The sequence below is a fragment of the Zingiber officinale genome, chromosome 7B (genome assembly GCF_018446385.1).
Source record: "Zingiber officinale cultivar Zhangliang chromosome 7B, Zo_v1.1, whole genome shotgun sequence".
In the NCBI taxonomy this organism is placed as follows: Eukaryota; Viridiplantae; Streptophyta; class Magnoliopsida; order Zingiberales; family Zingiberaceae; genus Zingiber; species Zingiber officinale.
Window position 1 is genome coordinate 16,664,675 of NC_055999.1, and position 19,206 is coordinate 16,683,880.

Here is a 19,206-nt window from a genome sequence, read left to right on the forward strand (position 1 = left end):
CTCCGAGCAATCTTCCGCTCCGGCTTTCGTCCCTCGGAACCACCGCGCGCTTCCTTCTCGTCCGCCGGTGTACTCTTCCGCAGCACCTCGTCCCTCGGACTGCCGTCCTTCTCGTTAGCTGCGTCTTCCGCTCGACTACCTGTGTTCCTAAGCTCCTGCACACTTAGACACAAGGTTAGAAACAACGCAGGACCTAACTTAACTTGTTGATCATACCAAAACAACCTTGGGGTTCCAACACTTATATGTTTGTATGAAGAAGAATGAATGAATTGTGTATGAAGAAGAATGAATGAATTGTTAAGATGTATGAATTTTATTTTTATGTGTGGATTTTGTAAGTGTGATTGTTTGTATGTGATTGTTATATGATGTATGTGTGAATTGTATGTAATGGATTATAATGCCATCGTCTGTGATGATTTTGGATATTTGAAAATTGTAAATAGGGCAAGCTCGAAAGTAGATTGTACCTGTGTATTTTATTTTGTTTACCAACGGAATATAATTTCCGTCAATTATCGAAAAAAATTCTTGATACGTTACCGACAGAAAAGCTTATTTCCGTTGGTATTTACCGACGGAAACCTATGTTCCATTGGTAAATATCGACGAAATAGAGGTTTTTGTCGATAATCTATTTAACTGTCGAGCCCGGTTGGCTTACACTGTTCCAACGTTATTACGATGGAAAACTAGTCTGTCGGTAGAATATTACCGACGGAATAACATACTTCGTCGGTAATCTCGTTTCTGACAAATTAGCTACCGACATCTATAATTCCTTCGATAATTTATCGATAAGGTCATATTCTGACGGAATTCCATCGGATATTTCCGTCGATAATCCTGATTATTTTTGTAGTGATAAAGAAGAAAAACACAGAAGGTAGAAAGAAAATTCTTCTAGCTCGTGTGTGTATTTGTGCCTACGGGAGAATACTCTTATTTATATTATCTTGGTGGAGAGAAACACCTCACCAATGTTGCATTCTTTACATCCTCTATCACTCACGATCGAGTTGAATGAATGTCACATCATCCCACGTCCTTGGCTTTTTCTACCACCATGTTTGACCCACAACCGAGTTGCGGGGATGCCACCTCATCTCATGTCCTTCGCTTTTTCTACTACCCATGTTCGACCAACGATCGAGTTGCAGGGATGCCATGTCACCCCTCATCCTCCACTTTTTCCACCACCCATGTTTGGACACGTCCCATGGTCCCACATTTGCAGCATCTTTGGTTGCCCACATCCTCCATAATCCAGTGCATAAAGTGAAGGCACCTGGACTAACCGATTGTCGGGCATTCGAGGTGGCAAAAAATGACTACACTCATCCCAGCACCTCCGCCAACTCGTCCCAAGACCAACACGGAGAAGGTAAATCACGGATGACTACTAACCTTTGGAATAGTAATTGATGCATGAGGGAGGCATTTACCTCGGCTATGCAGAGATTCGAACCCCAGACTTCATGGTGCCAGCATCTCATGCGCTAGCCACTAGATCGTCCAGAGGGAACGATTGTCGGGCATTCGAGGAGCTGGGGATGGTTGAGCGTCGAGGAGACGGGAGTAACTAGGCGTCAAGGAGTCGGAAATGACTGAGCGTCGAGGAGCTGGGAGTAGCCAATTCTTGAGGAGCCGTGAGTAGCTGGGCGTCGAGTAGCCGAGAGTGATTGGGCGTCGAGGAGTTGGAGTACCTAATTCTTAAGGAGTCGAGAGTGGCTGAGCGTCGAGGAGTCGAGAGTTAAGGTCCTATGAGGTCGGGCATCTACTACCAAGTAGAAGGATCAACACCGAGTTAACAGTTAGGTTGGACCCGAAGTCGACTCGATTTGATTTGGGCCTCCATTTAGACTGGGTGCGTTCTCATTTTACCTTTGATTTACCACTTAGTTTGACTCTTGACTTGACCACGCCAAGTGGAGGTTGACTATCTTACCGCATCAGATTACTTGAAACTAAATTTGATTGCAACTAAAGCAGTATATTAAAAGCTCCTGGTTTGTGTGACAAATATTCATTGCTACAACAACCATATCTTGTAACCTTGCTCACTCCTACGAAGAACCATACATATAGCTTAAAAGTGCGTGTTGTGAATGGGCCGTCAGATTATTCAACAACAAATGTGCAAAAGATATGCATATGATGGAAGAACCAGACTTGCAAGGTTTAACCAAATTAATAGAAACAACATGGAATAAGAGATCGACTACAAAGCATGCAATTGGATCATGTGCTACAAACAAGATAATAACTTCTAAATTGACATTTATGCTTCTACCTATTTACCTCGCTTTAAGTCTGGTTCCAAACATAAGGCAAAATCAAAGGGTTAAAGCTATCATATATTTTTCATTTTCATTTTTACACTCCTCCCCCAACTCTCTCTTTTATTTCACCTCTTCTTCCCTTCGAGTAGGCACAACATTGAGTTAAATATCTTAAATATACTTGAAATTGAGCACATGAACTTTTTTTGTTACATGAACTATCATAAACATTTAACAATGATGCTCCATCATATTAACGTGACAGAGGTAGCTGGAGGTGTGACTCAAACTCCTTATCAGCAAACTTAAGTAAAGAAAATCAGTTAACGTAAATAAAAAAAAAAAATTATGAGCGCCCGGGATTATAGTTGTCATTTAAGTATTTATGATTGGATCCTCAATTACAATTTATTTATATAAATTTTTCTCTAAATAGGACGTACAATTATGAGATATTGAACTTTTGGTTGAAAAATTTCTATAGAATTAGATTGGTCGTCCAAATTCGATATTATCTAGTACAATATTTGTTAAATAAAAGAAATTATCTCCAAATTATTATCTAAAAACCATAAACTCTCAATTTAATTCCTCTACTCTATTCCTCCCATTCCTCCCAGCACTCTTTCTTCCGCTGACTGTCTATTCCTTAAATTTCAATGGAGTCAGCACCAACTGCAAGAATGACCTCATGAACTTCCAATCCATGCTTCTTGTCTCACTCACTTGTGTCCGAAGGCTATAGTTCAACTGTAAGGATACTTAATTATCTTCCAGACATTCCCAATTATAGCATACTTATAAATTTTTTTTTAAATGAGACTTATAATTATGGAACGCTATTTATGTGGGGTCAAATTAACCATCTCAGATTTGATGTTATCTACTTGATTAATTTTTTTTCACTCGCTACAATTGTCTCACGTGTGTAGATCTTGTGCCGTCACAACCGCTATCACAATTCAAGATGAAACTTTGCTTAAAAAACAAAAGACGAAGAAGACGAAAAACAATCTTTTATACTAGAGATATGCTAATTGGCTACTGCAATCTAGTTCGGATCCTCTGTCCCGAAATCTCTCTGTCCCCATGTCCCACTGCTGATCGGACGGTCCGGATCACATCTCAAGACATCATGGCATCTTTAAGATGTGTGCAGTATCTTTGTGACGTGATGTGATGCCTTGAGATGTGATCCGGACCGTCCGATCGGCACTGGGACATGGGGACAGAGAGATTTCGGGACAGAGGATCCGAACTGACTGCAATCAACTTCGTATTTTCCTAATTTGGAGCTTCTGGGTGACAAGCTATATCGATGGATCAGTCATAATTGATATTACACTACAATAAATCATAATTTGTGCCTGATCTGTAAGCAACAAGGTTTTTTTTTTTTTTTTTTTATATCATTGTTAAAAAAAAAAACTCTAGGCGGTAGGCGGGCAATTACCTGCCACCTAGCGCCTAGGCATCTAGGCGGTTGTTTAGATAGATTTTTTTTTTTCAAAAAAATTCTACCGAATCAATCAGTTTATTGATCCGATAGAATTTTTTCGATAAACAAAATCATATTAAATTGATCAATTGATTAATTTAACATGTCGAATTGATCAGTTGATTAATTTAGCCGGTTCTATTTGTCACAATTGTTATCATTTATCAAACATAAAATTTTACTAATCTAAAAAAAGAAAAAGCTGTCTACAACTATAGCAGGAAATGAAGGAATATGGGATGCTTTCCTTTCTTTGTTGGCACTTGGCAGCCTTGACGATAGCAAACTCCTTGATGAAGATTGAAGTAGGAAGAGGCTAGGGCAGCAAGCTCCTTGTTGCTCGTTAATTTTTTCAGAAGAAGAGGAGGGAGAAGAGTTAGCATCTAAGGTAAGCTGGAGAAGAAAATGGAATGAAGAAGAAGAAGAGGAGGGAGAAGACGATGAAAATCGGACGCTGTGAAGGAGGCTGCGGCCTACGGTATCTAGGCAGCTGATTAATGCGTCGCTGTCTATCGTCGCCGCCTTGGCAAAACGTGGGGGCGGTGGGCTTCCGCCGACCGTCTACACAATGCTAGGCGGGGATTTTTTAAACACTGTAGTATATAATAATAGTATAAATGAGCTAAACTAAACTTATTCACTAGGTGTTCCTGGCACAGTTGTTGTTCGGCCACACCATTGTATAAAATCTTCACCGGACCCACCGCCACCGCCGCCGCCACCGCTACCGCTACCATTCAATTGCTACAATTACCTAAGCAGTCACCTAAAAACGACTTCACTTTACCGAACATAATTCCAGATTCAGCATTTAAGCAACATGTTTTTTGTTTTGTTTTGTTTTTAAGGATTGGTGTCGATTCCAATTCTTGGCCACTTCGCTTGCTATAATTACCACTGCACCGTCCATTTTTACTGGCTGTTGATCCCTCGAATCTGCTCTCCTTGCGATTTAGGTGATTCTTTGCTTTTAGCTGAATTTTTTCGTTCCTTGTCGTGAAGCCCTAAATTTGTCTCCTAGGTTTTGTGTGTGCGTGTTTTTTTCTTCTATCGACTAGATCGTGACAGTGTGCTCGCTGTCTTCCCCCTAAGATTAGGTTTTGCTGTCCCAGGGCTTTGTATTCGAGCTGGAAAGGCACGTCTTTTGGTTGAGAAACGGAGGATGACTACTAAGGAGGATGAGAGGAATGAGAAGGTCATCAGAGGCCTCCTCAAGCTTCCTCCGAACAGGAAGTGCATCAACTGCAACAGCCTGGTAGGGTTCCTTTCGATAGCTCTATTTTTTTTCTCTCTAGATCTCTTTGAGTGTGTAGTTTAGGGAGATCATTTTTGTTGTGGTTGTTGGTACTGTTTTGGCTGATCCGATCTTCATTTCGAATTCCAGGGTCCGCAGTACGTGTGCATTAACTTTTGGACTTTTATTTGCGTTACTTGCAGTGGAATACAGTGAGTGATTCATGGATTCATTGTGTCTTACCTTGTGATTGTATTTGCTTCTTGTCTTTCTGTTTTGTTTCTTGTCATCAAATCGGTGCGGTTGTTTTTTTCTTTTGGAAGATGTAATTTTAACTTTTGAGTAACCTGTGTCCTGGTAACTAAAGGATTATGGCTTGCAACCTCCCACATTAAGGCTACATTTACTGAACGTATGTTATGGGCAGTAATTTAGCAAAAACATCACTCATATCTTTTTAAATCAACTGTATGAAGATTCTTAATTTTATCTTTAGATGATATTTGATAAGTATCATCTAATAACTTCAGACATTTTGGATTCATTTCATTGAACTTTTCGAGTTTACCAATGGGTATAACAGAGAAAACCATTCTCAAATTTAGAGCTACTTCTTTGTTTAATCCTAAACCAAAAATAAATTTGATTGCAAGGGTTAGTACCACATTGATTTGATATAACCTTATACACTAATGAAACAGGAATTTTAGAGTTTCTTGAGGAATTTTCAATGAACTTTGATTATCATATTTGTGAACTGCGAATAGAACCTAAAGCGAAAGTAGTTCTACCATGAAATACATTCCTTGACAATCAGTAGTTGATTTGCTTGTTCTTCTCATGAGTAGCTATGTGACTTCTCATATGTTACAGTCACCATTAGTTTCTAGCTTTTGATGCTTTATGTATTCTTATGTTACAGCCGTGAATTTACTCATCGAGTTAAGTCTATATCTATGGCAAAATTTACTTCTCAAGAGGTTGAGGCTTTACAAAGAGGAGGCAATCAGGTAGCATATAAAGTTCAGCTACTATTTGTCTGAAATAAGCTATAGACTTTTGTTTTTAAATGTTTCTTTTTCTCTTTTTCCCCTTTTGCAGCGTGCTAGAGAGATATTCTTAGCGGATTGGGACACTGAGCTCTCAAAGCTGCCTGATAGTAGGTAAATAGAGAACCTGCTTTACCACTTTCTTGTGTTTCACATCCTTAATATTTGCATATGGATAAATGTTACAGCAACCTTGACAAGCTTAGAGAGTTCATCAAAAGTGTTTATGTTGATAAGAAATATGCTAGCACAAGATCCTTTGACAAGCCACCTAGAGACATACAAGTAATCTCCACCCACATTAGTTCTCTCTCCCTCTCAGCTTTCCTGATATTTAATGCAATTGTGCTGATTGTATTTGGCACAAGAATTTCTTATGTTTTAGTGATATTTTCCTTGCTTGTCCTTTTACACTACAGAACCACAAGAACCATGAGGATCATAGGAGAGCTAGTTCTTACCATTCATTTTCACAAAGTCCGCCTTATGAAGACCAATATGAAGAAAAATATAGAGGTAAAAAGATGGGAATTCTAACGAGAAAACCTGGTTCTGATCACAGTCTTTATGAAGGCAAATTCTCTAGCTTTATGTACAGTCCAGCTTACCAGGGTATGCAGCAACCCCAGGATAGACTTGGTAATGAGACTCCTAATTCAAGGAATTCAGATTGCTCTGTTACAAGTGGGGCAGATTCATCAATATTTGATAGCCAGTCTCTCAATATTCAGGATAATGGTCATAGCAGTCTTACGTTACAAGTAAGGGATATCTTAGTTCAAGATAAACACCCCCCTGTATTGAACCCCTATTCAGGTGGAAACAATGGAATGAATTCAGATGGTTTCCAACGTTCGCAGGTCATGTTACCATGATGTCTTTACTTAATACATTACTTGTTTCTTTTGATAAGAAACACACATTACAGTGGAAATCTAATACTATTCTTTGTTCTTTGTCCAGAGGACTGCATCATCAAGTAGCTTTGGATCCTTTGACAGCAATTCTGCTTCATCTTTTACTCCATCTAGTTCAAGTAACATAATTGATCTTGTTCTGCAGCCAGAGAATTCTTCTTTACCCAAGCATTCAGAGATATCAGTTACTCCATCTTTGATTCATATTTCTGTTTCAACACATATTGGGAGTCAAGATTTTTTTAGCCCATCAATTATGGAACAACCACTTCCTTCATTGGATTTATTTACAGATTTGTTTGCTGTTAATCAACAACCTTCATCTACAATCATTTCAGAAGTGGAAGAAATTTCCAAACCATTCTCTCAAGGTGTAGGGTGGGCCACATTTGACATACCTCATCAAGCCAACACATCTTCTGAACTAAACCTGTGCCCTCCTGTAGTTTCTCAGGCGAATATCCATCCCTTTCCAAAAAACACAAGTGATAGTCTTTCCTTATTTTTTGAAAACCAAGATTGGGATAGTATGCCATCTGTGGCTGTTGATAATTCTCAGGTGAGATGCATGTTGATAGGAAATTAACTTCCCTAGGCATATTATTTTGTTTAATGATTTTTCTGATTATACATGAAATAATTCACCTATGACGCTCAGTTATATCTGTTCTCTTATTCTTTTCAGACTTGGGATGCTTTTGGTCTTTCCGAAGGAGGTTTTCAATCAACATCTTTTCAGAATATTTCACAAACTAGTGAAGCACAAGTTTTGGCACATGATCTAATTGCATCTGAGGTTTTATATGCCAATTTAAAAGATCAAGAGGTACTTTTTGTTGTAATGTTGCTTGCAAGCTTATGTTCATCAGAATTATATGTTAGGGGTTTCTTATGAACATATGAAGGAATTTGTTGAGATGAGTTAGCAAGGGATCACATGAATCTGTTGATCGTAGTGCACAATTGATTTAGTTGTATAAATAGTTCAAGAGAGGAGAAAATCCAAATCTACTATTAAGATTTGAATTGGAAGTACTCAACATTACTGTGGACTAGAATTTCAAATAAGTGAACATTGTAGATCCAAATAATTCAAGAACTGTGAAACTTAATAAATGTGATAAATATCATTGTTAAAATATTTATCGTTGTTAAAACAAGCAACTAAAGCATTGAGAAACAATCAATGGATCATTGGTAGACAGCATTTCTCACCCAAAAAACATGCTATACTTCTTTTAAAGATCATTCATAAGTATCATTTTGACTTGTTGCTTTATTCATTGCTTAAAATAGGCTGGAGCTCCCCTAAACTCATTTTTTGGTTTGTTGTTTAAGACAAGTCCATTAGTGACCCCAGTGAAAGGATAGAAAAGCCTCAACATAACTATCAGCTCCTTTGGCTATCTCATTGCTCTTCTTATTGTGCACTCTCAAGTCTCAACCTATCTATTATCTAGGAAGATTTATATGATTGATTGCTCTAGGAAAAAATACATTTAATCTCATTATACATATCATGAATATCCTAATCATAACAATTAGTAACTCGGACAAGTAAAAGATTGAGGGTTGAGAGGTGTAAAAAGAATATAACAAGAATAACTCAACTTACTCAAATAAGAGGATTCTCGTAAGCATTAGTCTCATGACCTTATTATTAAATATGCTCATGTACCTGTGGCTGTGGATAGTCAGTGAACCTTATCTAAGAGTAGGAGTGTCAATTCGGGTGGGTTGAGTGGGTTCGGGTCATGTTGAAGATCGGTTACATCCAAAAAAAAAAAATCCCAACCCGAATAACCCACCCAACTCCAACCCGATTTTTTTTTTTTTTGTGTTATTTCCCTATAATTTTTCACTTTTATCTTAATATTTTATCATTGTTATACTACATTATGTTATTTATGTACATAAAACATCTTAATTTTTAAAATAAAATTTGATTTAAACTCCCAAAAAAACCGCTAAATCCTACATTTAGGTCAACTATGGGTCAACCTGGGTTAATGCCAACCTGACCCATAACTAAACCAATCCCAAAACCCCCAACCCGAATCCGAAAATTCCCAACCCGAATCCAAAAACTCCCAATCCGAACCTGATTTTTTTCGGATTGACTCGGGTCGGGTTGGTTGGTCGGGTTTATTTTTGACACCCCTATCTAAGAGTAATCAACTGTCCAATGAGTCAGTGAGGATAGAATGCATTCTTCCAAGGATTTAATGGATTCGTCTCTGAAGCATACCTGCATCATATTCCTGACCACTGTAATGTTCAGAGTCAGGTAAAAATCTACCACTTCAGTATCGAAATTATCGAGCCTGGCAATGGTAATTTACTTGTCCTACAAGGTCATAGTACCTAATGTTTATCTTGTTCATGCAGTGGGATACTGGTATCAAGGACAATAGTTGTGTACAGCTACTCAATTAACATTTTCAGACACATTCTCATACTTATGCACACTCCTAACTTTGGGTTTATACTCCTAGTGTGTGTGACAACTTACAAGACCAATGGAATCTATGAGTATTCCTAGTTGTGTGTACTTATAGGTGATATGCGGTCCCATAGGTATAGGACCTTGTGTAAAATTCTCAAAATTGAGTCTTGTAGAGGCATATGTAGGTGAATATGAAGTTTAGCCATGGGAATGCACAATGCCCATCCACTTTTTTTTTTTTCCTGATGGGTGGTTGAATTGTCTAAAGGCAATTAAGGCACCCTAACTCTGCTTAGTTGAACTCTCGTTTGTATCTTTCTAGTTTCTAGATCTATCTATTTGCTTATACAATGTGTCTTATGGCCTAGTCAGCTCCATTAGATCAAGGCCAGCTCAAGTGAAATAGCCAGATGAAATTCAAATTCTACAGGAAAGGACAAATAGGAAGCAAAGAATAATATTTTGTACAAATAAAAACCAGTGTGATGGACTTTTGTTCACTTTGTCATAGTCACCTTCTTATAGATTTTCTGACAGTTTTAATCTGCTGAAATTTTTGAAATGGAACTAAGAAATGGATGGAAAAAAGATTAGATTGTGTGCAGAAAAATACCTGCAACTACTTTCGCTAAATAATGGAAAAATATGAAATATTTAGAAATATGTAGTATTATGAGGTCCTAGGTAAAAAAAAAATCTGGATGTACTAAACTACATTTAAACTTATTCTATAATTAAGATTAAAAAAATTCAACATGATATAGACCTCTGATACTAGAGCAGCTCAAAACAAAAATCATGATATTTAAGACTTATGCACATCACCATTAAAATAACAATTAAAGCTTCTGGAACAATACATCAATAAATCACTCACCTGTGGTTTTAATTATCTTGAGAAGAAGACGTATAAATCAATATAAAGTAGACCACTATCTCACTTAGCTGTTCGAAGCTCCAGAGCACCATCTTGTTGGAGGATCGATGACCCACAACTTGCTTATGGATATCATTGAGGCTAAAGCTCAAAATTTGATTGATTGTCAGTCAATTTTGCTTGCTTTCCATTACATGTTTTTTATAGGCTTAATAGTATTAGGTGGGGTTTGATGGAGCACCTTCAATCAACATAGACAAATAGATTCCCAAGATCAAACGAAGAAAAAGGGCGAGCTTGTACAATTCTAAAAGTTTGATTGGTGTGAATTGGTCAATATAATCGTGCAGCCCATTCCCATTGATGATTGTTTCAACTTGCGCTTGCAATGGGTCAGACTGCCTGGAACACTCACCTTTTTGGTTCGATTCACTGTCTTCGTTCTCTATTAACCTGGTTATTTTCCGCTCTAAAATGTATCAAATATATAGATCGTTGACTATCCAAAACTATAAAAAGGTGGATAGATCCCATATTATTTTCTTTTCCGCATTTGAAGGTCATATAATTCCAAATTTTTCTCTATTTTATTTATTCTGAATTAGCTCCTAACACTCTTACCTTCGCTATCAACAAAGATTTAGTAGAATTGCAGTAGGCAAATATTCTATTCGTTACCATGTCATTACCAAGGTGATGGAATCATCATAATATCTGCAAGCAGTATTTATGTATAGTGGCAAGGTGGAAATAAATAGAAACTGGAAACATATTGGGAATATACATCTATCTTAGAAGATTAATGCATATTGGGAATATACAGCTTTTCTTGGAAGATTAAACCACATGCCTATGCAATAAGTGACTGCATCACATCTGCTCATGGCTACATTAAGATTATTTAGGATAAATCACTTCCTAGTATGTCGAATTCCAAGCCATATCCAAGTTAATATGATTTGATTAAACTAGTTTTAGTTAAATAATCTAGCAATAGACACATTCTATCGTTGATAGTTCAAAGTGTAAATTTTCGTCTAGAGAAATTGTGTTGGTTGGTTAACATGCATTATTATATTTTGGTATCTTTGTGTTATATGTGTTGCTTATCTTTGTTTAGTATTTAAATAACTAAAAATTGACATTTGCAATTGCTAATATTACTGATGGTTGCTTGTTACTCAGTGGTTTATACGTAGGCAAAAAAAAAAAAAAACAGTGTGTCTTTGCTCAACAAAATTGTCAATATGATTACAGGGAGGAGTTATTCAAGAAAGAAAATCTACAAATCCATTTGATCTTCCATTTGATTCAGAGTTTGATGTGAATAATAAGGTCAGTGATCATAAAAATGATGTAAAATGTTTTTGTTCAGAGCATGTCTTTTTTTATAACCTCAAGATGTTATCATACCATGACTAAATTAAAATTTTAAATAAGTAAAGGAAGCATGGGAGCGGATTTTGAGTACAGATGCTTAAGGAAAAAAGTTCTAGATGGTTTGGTTGGCAGTTTACTGTTGGTTCAATTTGTGAGGACTTGGTTTTCAATTCACATTCTGATATTAGTCGATTTTGTTGTTGAGGTAGTATGTCTTCCAAGTTCGAAGTTGTTTCTTTATTCAATATAGTTCAAACCATGTGGATTCAAATAACTGTTGCAGCTTTGTCATTTGAATGGTTAGTAACTGGTTCATTAGAATGGACATGCTTGTAATAAGCTTCAATCATCTATATTGGAAATCTCAGTTTTGATTATGAATGAGGCCTATTATTTAACCCTTGCCATTCTTTGCAGTTTCTGGACATGAGCCAATTGCAAAATACTTTGCCGAATTCACTGTTGCATACAGATTTACTTGGTGGATTCCCTGAAACATGGTTTCCCCAGAATCCAGATGCTCCATATGTACCACCTATACCTCAAGGTAGTCTTTCAGTGAAATGATTAATGATTCTATGCCTCACTATTAAAACTGCCTACTCCTCTTCAGGAAGTCTTAAATATAATGGAGGGGAAATGCCAAGCTCTCAGTTGCGGTATGGTTTTGTGAATCCCTTTAGTCTGCTCTTGTGCTTTTCAAAAGTAACTCAGTCTTGTTGGTCTTACCAGGGAGATAACTTCACAAGGCTCTTTGGCGTCAATTGGGGGAAACCCTTTTGCTTAAGTTTAGAGGGAATCTCTTTACTTAAGAAGGTTACCTTGACTCATCCTGATATTCAATGTTGTTTATACATCATTGTGGTATCCGGCACACAGAAAGGAGCACCTATGTTGATGCCTTTTTCTATTCAAACCTCGTGCCATAAAATCAAATCTGAAGGTCATATGATTAACTCATCGAGGTCTATCTCATATGTTTGATTGTTGGTTACAAGATTTATCAAGTGGAAGTGGTTCTGAAAGCACTGCCTGCTCGGCACATGAAAATTTTCACAGTTGATTTGAGATTGGGTTGTACTTGTACCGGAAAGCAGTTGCATGCTGAGCTATCTTCTTGCCCGAAGACTTCTAATCTGAGAGCTTTTCCTAGAGGCATCTAGTAGTTTAGTCAAAATTTGTGTTCCAGAAGACAACATCTTAATCATCATGATGTAACATTAACCTTGCTGTTTGGTTTTCCTGTATTGAATTCTTGTAGGGAAGAATTGTAATACCCAGGTCTGAAACACAATAGCTTCTGGGATTGTTATTATGTCAGTTAGTTGCCATTGTTTAATTATTGGTTCTCATTGCTTTCAAATTTCTGTCTCAGTCAATCGTTGTATGCTTAACTTGTCAAACTTTTCAAGTGATGAGTCGATGTCCCAGTTTATAGGCGGCTAGTGCACAGAGATCTCTATTGGCGAATCAAAAGGGGTTGATTAGGAAAGCTGCAACCAGTTGTGGTGGAAATTTGTACAAAGTCAAGCCAAATCAAGGTTGGAAAATAAGTTGCAATAATTGTCTTTTATATGGAGTCCCTTTCTTTGTGAGTTGATTACCTTTTGTATCATTTTTGTTGGTAAATTTGGGTTTTCACACCATCACTAGTTTTTGACATGATTGTGAGCATTAGGAGCGCATGATCATGGTGCGATCATCATTGGATAATAAAATGCTCCTGCAGCACTAGTTGCAATATCTCAATTATTAGATCTCGTCGACTTCTTTTCCATTATGTTATTTATCAGTTTTATTCATTTTTCTTCTTTATCTTCTTGACTCCATGATTAAAAGTGATAAGTGTGTTTTTTGGGATTTAAAGCCCCACTAACAAGGATTAAAGCTGTGCCTAATTTTCCTGCTCTACTGTGACATGAACTGAATAGATAATAATTTTTTTACATGAATAATTGGCTCTATGCACCTGCCTGCTCAAGTTCAACTAACCTTTTCCATCTTCTTTATATTAGGTTTAATCAAGAATTACATATAAATCTATGTAAAATTTTTAGTTAAAATTGGATTAGTTTCTATTGTTTAATGACTGCAAAGCCAGTTGCAACCTGCGCAGGTTCAGTTAACCATTTCAATTGCTTCTTTCTTTCTTTATGCTCAATCAAGAATTATATATGTAAAAACATATGAATGAATCTTACTCGAAAGTTTGGACTAACTTGTGTTTAATGACTATCTTTATGTTTGAACAAGAATTGCATAAAAATTCACGTAAAAGAAATTATTTTTTTATATTGAATCTTAGTCAAAGATTGGACTTGTCTTATTTAATGACTAGGAAGGCCATTGGCTGGTAGAGCTTGAAGACTTAGTGGAGCACGTTTCTTCTCTTGAAGAAAACAAAACAGATCAGTTTTTTACTTATGGTTCTATTCTTAATCAATTTTTAGAGTTATAATTGTCTTCTTCTCATCGTCTTAGCTGCCTTAGTCATCTTTATAATCTCATATAATAGATACTTGACACGTTTAGTTAGCTTCTAATGTAAGTCTTTATAATCGTGTTTGAGTCTCTCACTTTGATAGAAATATCAAAAGTTTTTCAAATTTAACTTGAGTAAAAACACAATTTAGTTCTTAAAAAACAAAATTATAATTTCTATCTAACCATCTGATCATCATTGTCCCTTTTATTATTATTATTATTATTTAGAAAATTATCTCAAGTCTACTCTGACTTGAGGTTGAGGGAGGAAGAAGAAAGGGTAAAAAAACTAAAACAAATTAGAATGAAAACTCAATCATAAATATAAATCAGGATACACAATTTAAAATAAAATCGAATGGAATAGAGACGGTGAAATAAATCTTAAATAAGAGAAATTAAATGTTTTTCTTCTTCTTTTATTCAGACCTTTTAATCCAAAAATATAATTACAGTGTTATTTTCATAATAGGATAAAAGAAACACAGCAAAGATGAATTTATTGATCTCAGACAGGTTGATTAACAAAATAAACTATTATTGTCTCTCTCTTTTTTTTTTTTTTTAATTTTTAAAATTTTAAATTTGAAGAAAAAAAAAATACTTTTTTATATAAGAAAGAGCTGAAATATTTATTCATTGATATCTACAATCACTTGGTTTACTACAGTTGCCGGTGCGTAGATCTTGATCGTTCATTTTACAAAACACGATGATGATTCAAACCACTTGGACGATCGCAGCCGTCCAATTTATCCTAAAATCCAACCATCAAACGAACTGCTCGGCGTTGCGGGCGGCGCGGGCGCGGCGCAAGCGGTTGCCCCAGGTCTCCTCCTCGCCGGTCTCCGCCACGGCGGACCTCCTCCGGAGCCCGTCGAGCTGCAGGTCCCAGTTCCCGAACGCAGTGACTCCAGCATCCTGCCTGCGAGCGCGGCCCTCGCGGAAGGCCGGGGCGGCGCCGACGGCGGCGGCCCAGCGGTCCCCGGAGAGGGAGAGGTCGTAGTTGCGGCGGCGGACGGGGTCGGAGAGCACCTCGTAGGCCTCGCGCGCCTCCATGAAGCGCTCCGCGTAGCGGCGCTCCTCCCCCGCGGAGCGGCACGCGTCCGGGTGCCACAGCAGGGCCAGCCGCCGGTAGGCGCTCCGGATCTCGTCGGTCCCCGCGGTGTGGGACACGGAGAGCAGATCGTACATGTTGGCGGTCTGCACCGGAGCGCTGACCATGGCTGCGGAGGCGGAGACGCTGCGCCTGTACCGAGGGGTTCTGGGAGTGGCGACCGCGGCGGCGGGAGAGGCGGGAGAAGCGATCGAAAACATGATCGATTTGTTCGCTGCTTGGCAAGGAAACGATCGAGCTGACCAGATTGGAGTGAATCGCTTGGAAGAACCTCCCTCCTTTTTATAGACTTCATCGAGTTTCCTTGGGGTGAAGCCAACCGAGGCGGCTCGCGGACTCTGATGGTGACTTCAAAGTGGACATTTTATTAAAAAAAGATAAAAATTCGAAGAAGAAAATAAACAAAAAAGGAACACTGGCCACATCAAGCCACCCATTTCCACAGCTTCTAGAACCATCAATTAATATTATTGCCTTAGCTGCAGTTGGATCACTGTTAACAGGGCAAGGTTTCGTTTTCAATTTACCTTTTGATAGATGATCGTGAAATTGATGGTACGAAATTACTGGAGCGAAGAATTTTACTTTTTACTATAACTATTAATAGATTTGGATCGATTTCAGTCGAATACCAAATGCCCTGTTAGTTTTTTCAATCACTTTTTACATGTTAGCGCCGGAAGAAGTTCTCTGAGTTATTTTTCCATACCGATAGTGAAAGACGATTCTAAGGGCCATGACGGTGACGAATTCATCTCTTATTGCTAGTAGAACTACTAATCATTCATCGATTTTAAAACACTATAATTAACAGATATTATATATGATGCGATAAATAAATTAAGGTCTTGAAGTTAGGGTTGAAGTTAAAATCATGTGATAATTCAAGTCAAAATGATGTGGTGGTCAAAGACATAATGTACTCGACTGAACGAACCACTTCTCCTAGTCAGATCTCCTAGAGCAAGCTCGATTAGGCTCATAGCCGGCCGGACATAATATGTTCGTCCGTCCCTAGAACCGGTCAGATCTATAGACTCATTTCTTCACTTCTCTCGGGCGTAACTTCCCGCCTATATCCACTTGGCCGGTCAGAATCTTTTTCCAATCAACAGCCGCGCCATCTGTTCAGCGCGCCGTCTCCTCCTATTTATAATTAATGTTGAACAATAAATATATTATATCTCCAAATATCACGGGACGGAAGCTGATCTGCTGATTGCTCTTCACGCATTGAACATATACCTACTTCCAACTCATCACAACTGTCGATGTGTTGTAATTATCCAATTGGATTTACTATTTCAAACTATTCAGATCTATCTTTATTTGTTCATGAACAAACAACGTTGACTTTTGGAGTCGTTTTCTATATCTTAAATCTTGGATTAACGAGTCATAGCATTAGAAAGAACATGGATGCTTAGCGAAGATAAGAACATTAGAAAAATGAAGAAGAAGCAAACAGTTGACAAGAAGATTAATATTTTTTTCCTTGATTGAACTCGTCTTCTTCACTTGGATTTGAAGTCCCTTGAGCTCATGAAGGGTTGCAAGAGATATTCAAGGTTTTTGAGCAATGATGCCTTCGTTGAAGATTACCAAGATTAAAAATAAAATAAAATAAAATAGACATGGATAACAACTGAGCAGCCACTCACCCTAAAAGCTGATGTCAGAAGAAGATAAGAATATCTTCAGATACATATCATTTGATCTAAAATTAATTGTTGATCATGTCAAACAGAAACTTCAATTCATGATTTTATGTGTAGATAGCTACGGATTTGTACAGTGTATCAAGTGGGAAGAAATAGTTGTCCATTTAAAATTAAATATGACAATTCAGCTTCGGTGGATAAGAATATGATGGACATGAAGTAATTATAGGTTTTACTTTACGAGATGCTGATTCTTTATTCTTTATAATAACTTATCTGAATTGATCAAAGGGAATAGAGATGGATAAACAATATCCTCATATTTTAGCTTCCTGAATAAGAGGAATTAAATGTCTTTGTCCTCTTCTTTGCTTTTCGTTTACTAATCTCTCGATCCTAATTGAATGAGTTTTTGGTAATTAGTTTACTTTTAAACTAACGTCATTTGATGAGAAATAAAATGAATAACAAACTATTCATATTTGTACTAGCAATTAGATATAACTAGTTATTTGATTCAGTCGTGAATGGGTTAAATTCAAGAGACTTTCTCTTAAAGATTATCTAAAACAATAATATACGTTCTAGTTATTCTCTTTACCCTTATCCTTCCAAACTATTATAATCATAGAAACAAAGTGGCTTCTTAATATATTTTATTGAGGAACATCAATTTTTTTTTTCAATCAGAATTATTTTTCAAGAAAGAAATTGAAGAATTTTCATCATTCTTTAATTTTTATAAATGAGTGATGGAGAGGAAGAGGAGACTAATGGCCATACACCTTGCTTGCAATTGTATATCTAGAAGAAGACTATCAATTCCTATACTAAATGATTTTTTATTTTTTATTTTTTGAAAAAACAACTAAAGAATATAGGAGGTATGATGGCCACGTCATACCGGTAAGGTATATTCCTTGCTTGTAGATCTAAAGGGAAAATTGTATTAATTTTAGATCCAAATCATTTTTAATTGTTTTGGATTGTGGCTATAGAGCTTTCATTTTTTTTACTCTAAACCAACCCTTCATCCTTAATTATATTTAGACGATAAATGAGTTAGTTTGATTCTCTTGCCATAAGATGAACTCTACCTTCATTAATCCTAAGGAGAACGTTTAAAAAAGAATGATATCGTGAAGAAGTTCTTGAGGTGTTATCCATGATGATGGATAAGTTAATTACTATGGATAGAAATGATCAATAGAAGAGGAAAATTATGTTCTCCTTTTATATATATAGACGCCATTATTTCCGTATAGTTGAAAGGAGTTTAAAGAAAATATTGTGCAAGACATCTTTCATCTCTCCATTTATCGTCCACACAAACGATTTAGTTAGAATATAGCATTGCTTTTATAAAATGATAGAAATGACCAAATGATTCAAGTAGATAGATTCATAGTGAAAGCAAGGTGAACATTAAGTATTTCTTAGACTTGGAGTAGACCTAACCACGGTTCGGAATTAAAGGTTCGACGATTCGGAATCGTCAGTTCGATGATTCCAAGCAAGTCGACCCTTAATCTTAACCACCCAAGACGATTATGGTTCACGGTTCGGAACCGCCGGTTCACGGTTCGGAACCGCCGGTTCACGGTTCGGTTCACAGTTCATCACCGTTTGTCACGGTTCAAGATTATTATGTTAAAAAAAATAAAAAATAAAAAATAAAAAATAAAAAATAAAATTTATTGGAAGAAAGAGCTTGCACTTATTTAAGTTGCCTATGTATCCCCTTAGGGGAATCAAAGCCCACGTAGTTCTTTTACATTTTTATTATTTTACATTGTCACTCACTTCCATTTCCCGTTCCTATCGTATTTGTTCCTTCAGTATCAAAATCTTCAACTTCATCATCTGAAAGTTGCATTCCTTGGATTCTTTTCTTCGCTCTGGTCCAATCGTCCAGTAATGCTTGGGCTATTGGTGCAATATGCCCTAGGTCAAGATTGACTAGGCTTGAGTTGGCTCATGCCTGAGTCTAGATGTTTGAGTTTCAATGTTTGACAATACGTGGAGATTACAGATGCAATCATCCGATTGGGAAGATTGCTTGTGCAATTCTCCTCTGGTTAGGGTTTGACCAGATTGATGTGAAGAAGAGTCAAGTAGGTCAAAGGGTTGACTGGATATTTGACTGAGAAAATCCTAATTGGAGGTTAGGCAGTTGGAAATCCTGGTGAGTGAAGCCAGGTGAAAAACCTAGTAAGTGAAGCTAGGCAGTTGGAAAATCCTAGTGAGTGAAGCTAGGT

General features: G+C 37.1%; 2 protein-coding genes across 4 annotated transcripts; one reads left to right on the plus strand and one right to left on the minus strand.

Annotated features, from left to right (window-relative positions):
- The first annotated feature begins 4,112 nt into the window (after positions 1-4,112).
- On the plus strand, positions 4,113-13,025 carry LOC122005418 (probable ADP-ribosylation factor GTPase-activating protein AGD14). Of its 3 annotated transcripts, none has more exons than XM_042560452.1 (14): positions 4,113-4,261; positions 4,428-4,739; positions 4,876-5,038; positions 5,168-5,229; positions 5,940-6,027; positions 6,119-6,180; positions 6,255-6,351; positions 6,486-6,926; positions 7,030-7,542; positions 7,669-7,809; positions 11,564-11,641; positions 12,104-12,233; positions 12,300-12,345; positions 12,419-13,025. In XM_042560452.1, exons 3-14 carry the CDS (start codon positions 4,946-4,948, stop codon positions 12,471-12,473), a joined length of 1,806 nt encoding a protein of 601 aa, XP_042416386.1. In that variant the 5' UTR covers positions 4,113-4,261; positions 4,428-4,739; positions 4,876-4,945; the 3' UTR covers positions 12,474-13,025. The 3 variants fall into 3 exon arrangements, with proteins under 3 accessions (XP_042416386.1, XP_042416383.1, XP_042416385.1); XM_042560449.1 differs by having other exon boundaries at positions 4,881-5,038; XM_042560451.1 differs by having other exon boundaries at positions 4,896-5,038.
- A 1,749-nt stretch (positions 13,026-14,774) lies between these two features.
- On the minus strand, positions 14,775-15,559 carry LOC122003604 (chaperone protein dnaJ 20, chloroplastic-like). Its single transcript, XM_042558692.1, has one exon. It carries the CDS (start codon positions 15,485-15,487, stop codon positions 14,942-14,944), a length of 546 nt encoding a protein of 181 aa, XP_042414626.1. The 5' UTR covers positions 15,488-15,559; the 3' UTR covers positions 14,775-14,941.
- Between the last annotated feature and the right edge of the window lie 3,647 nt (positions 15,560-19,206).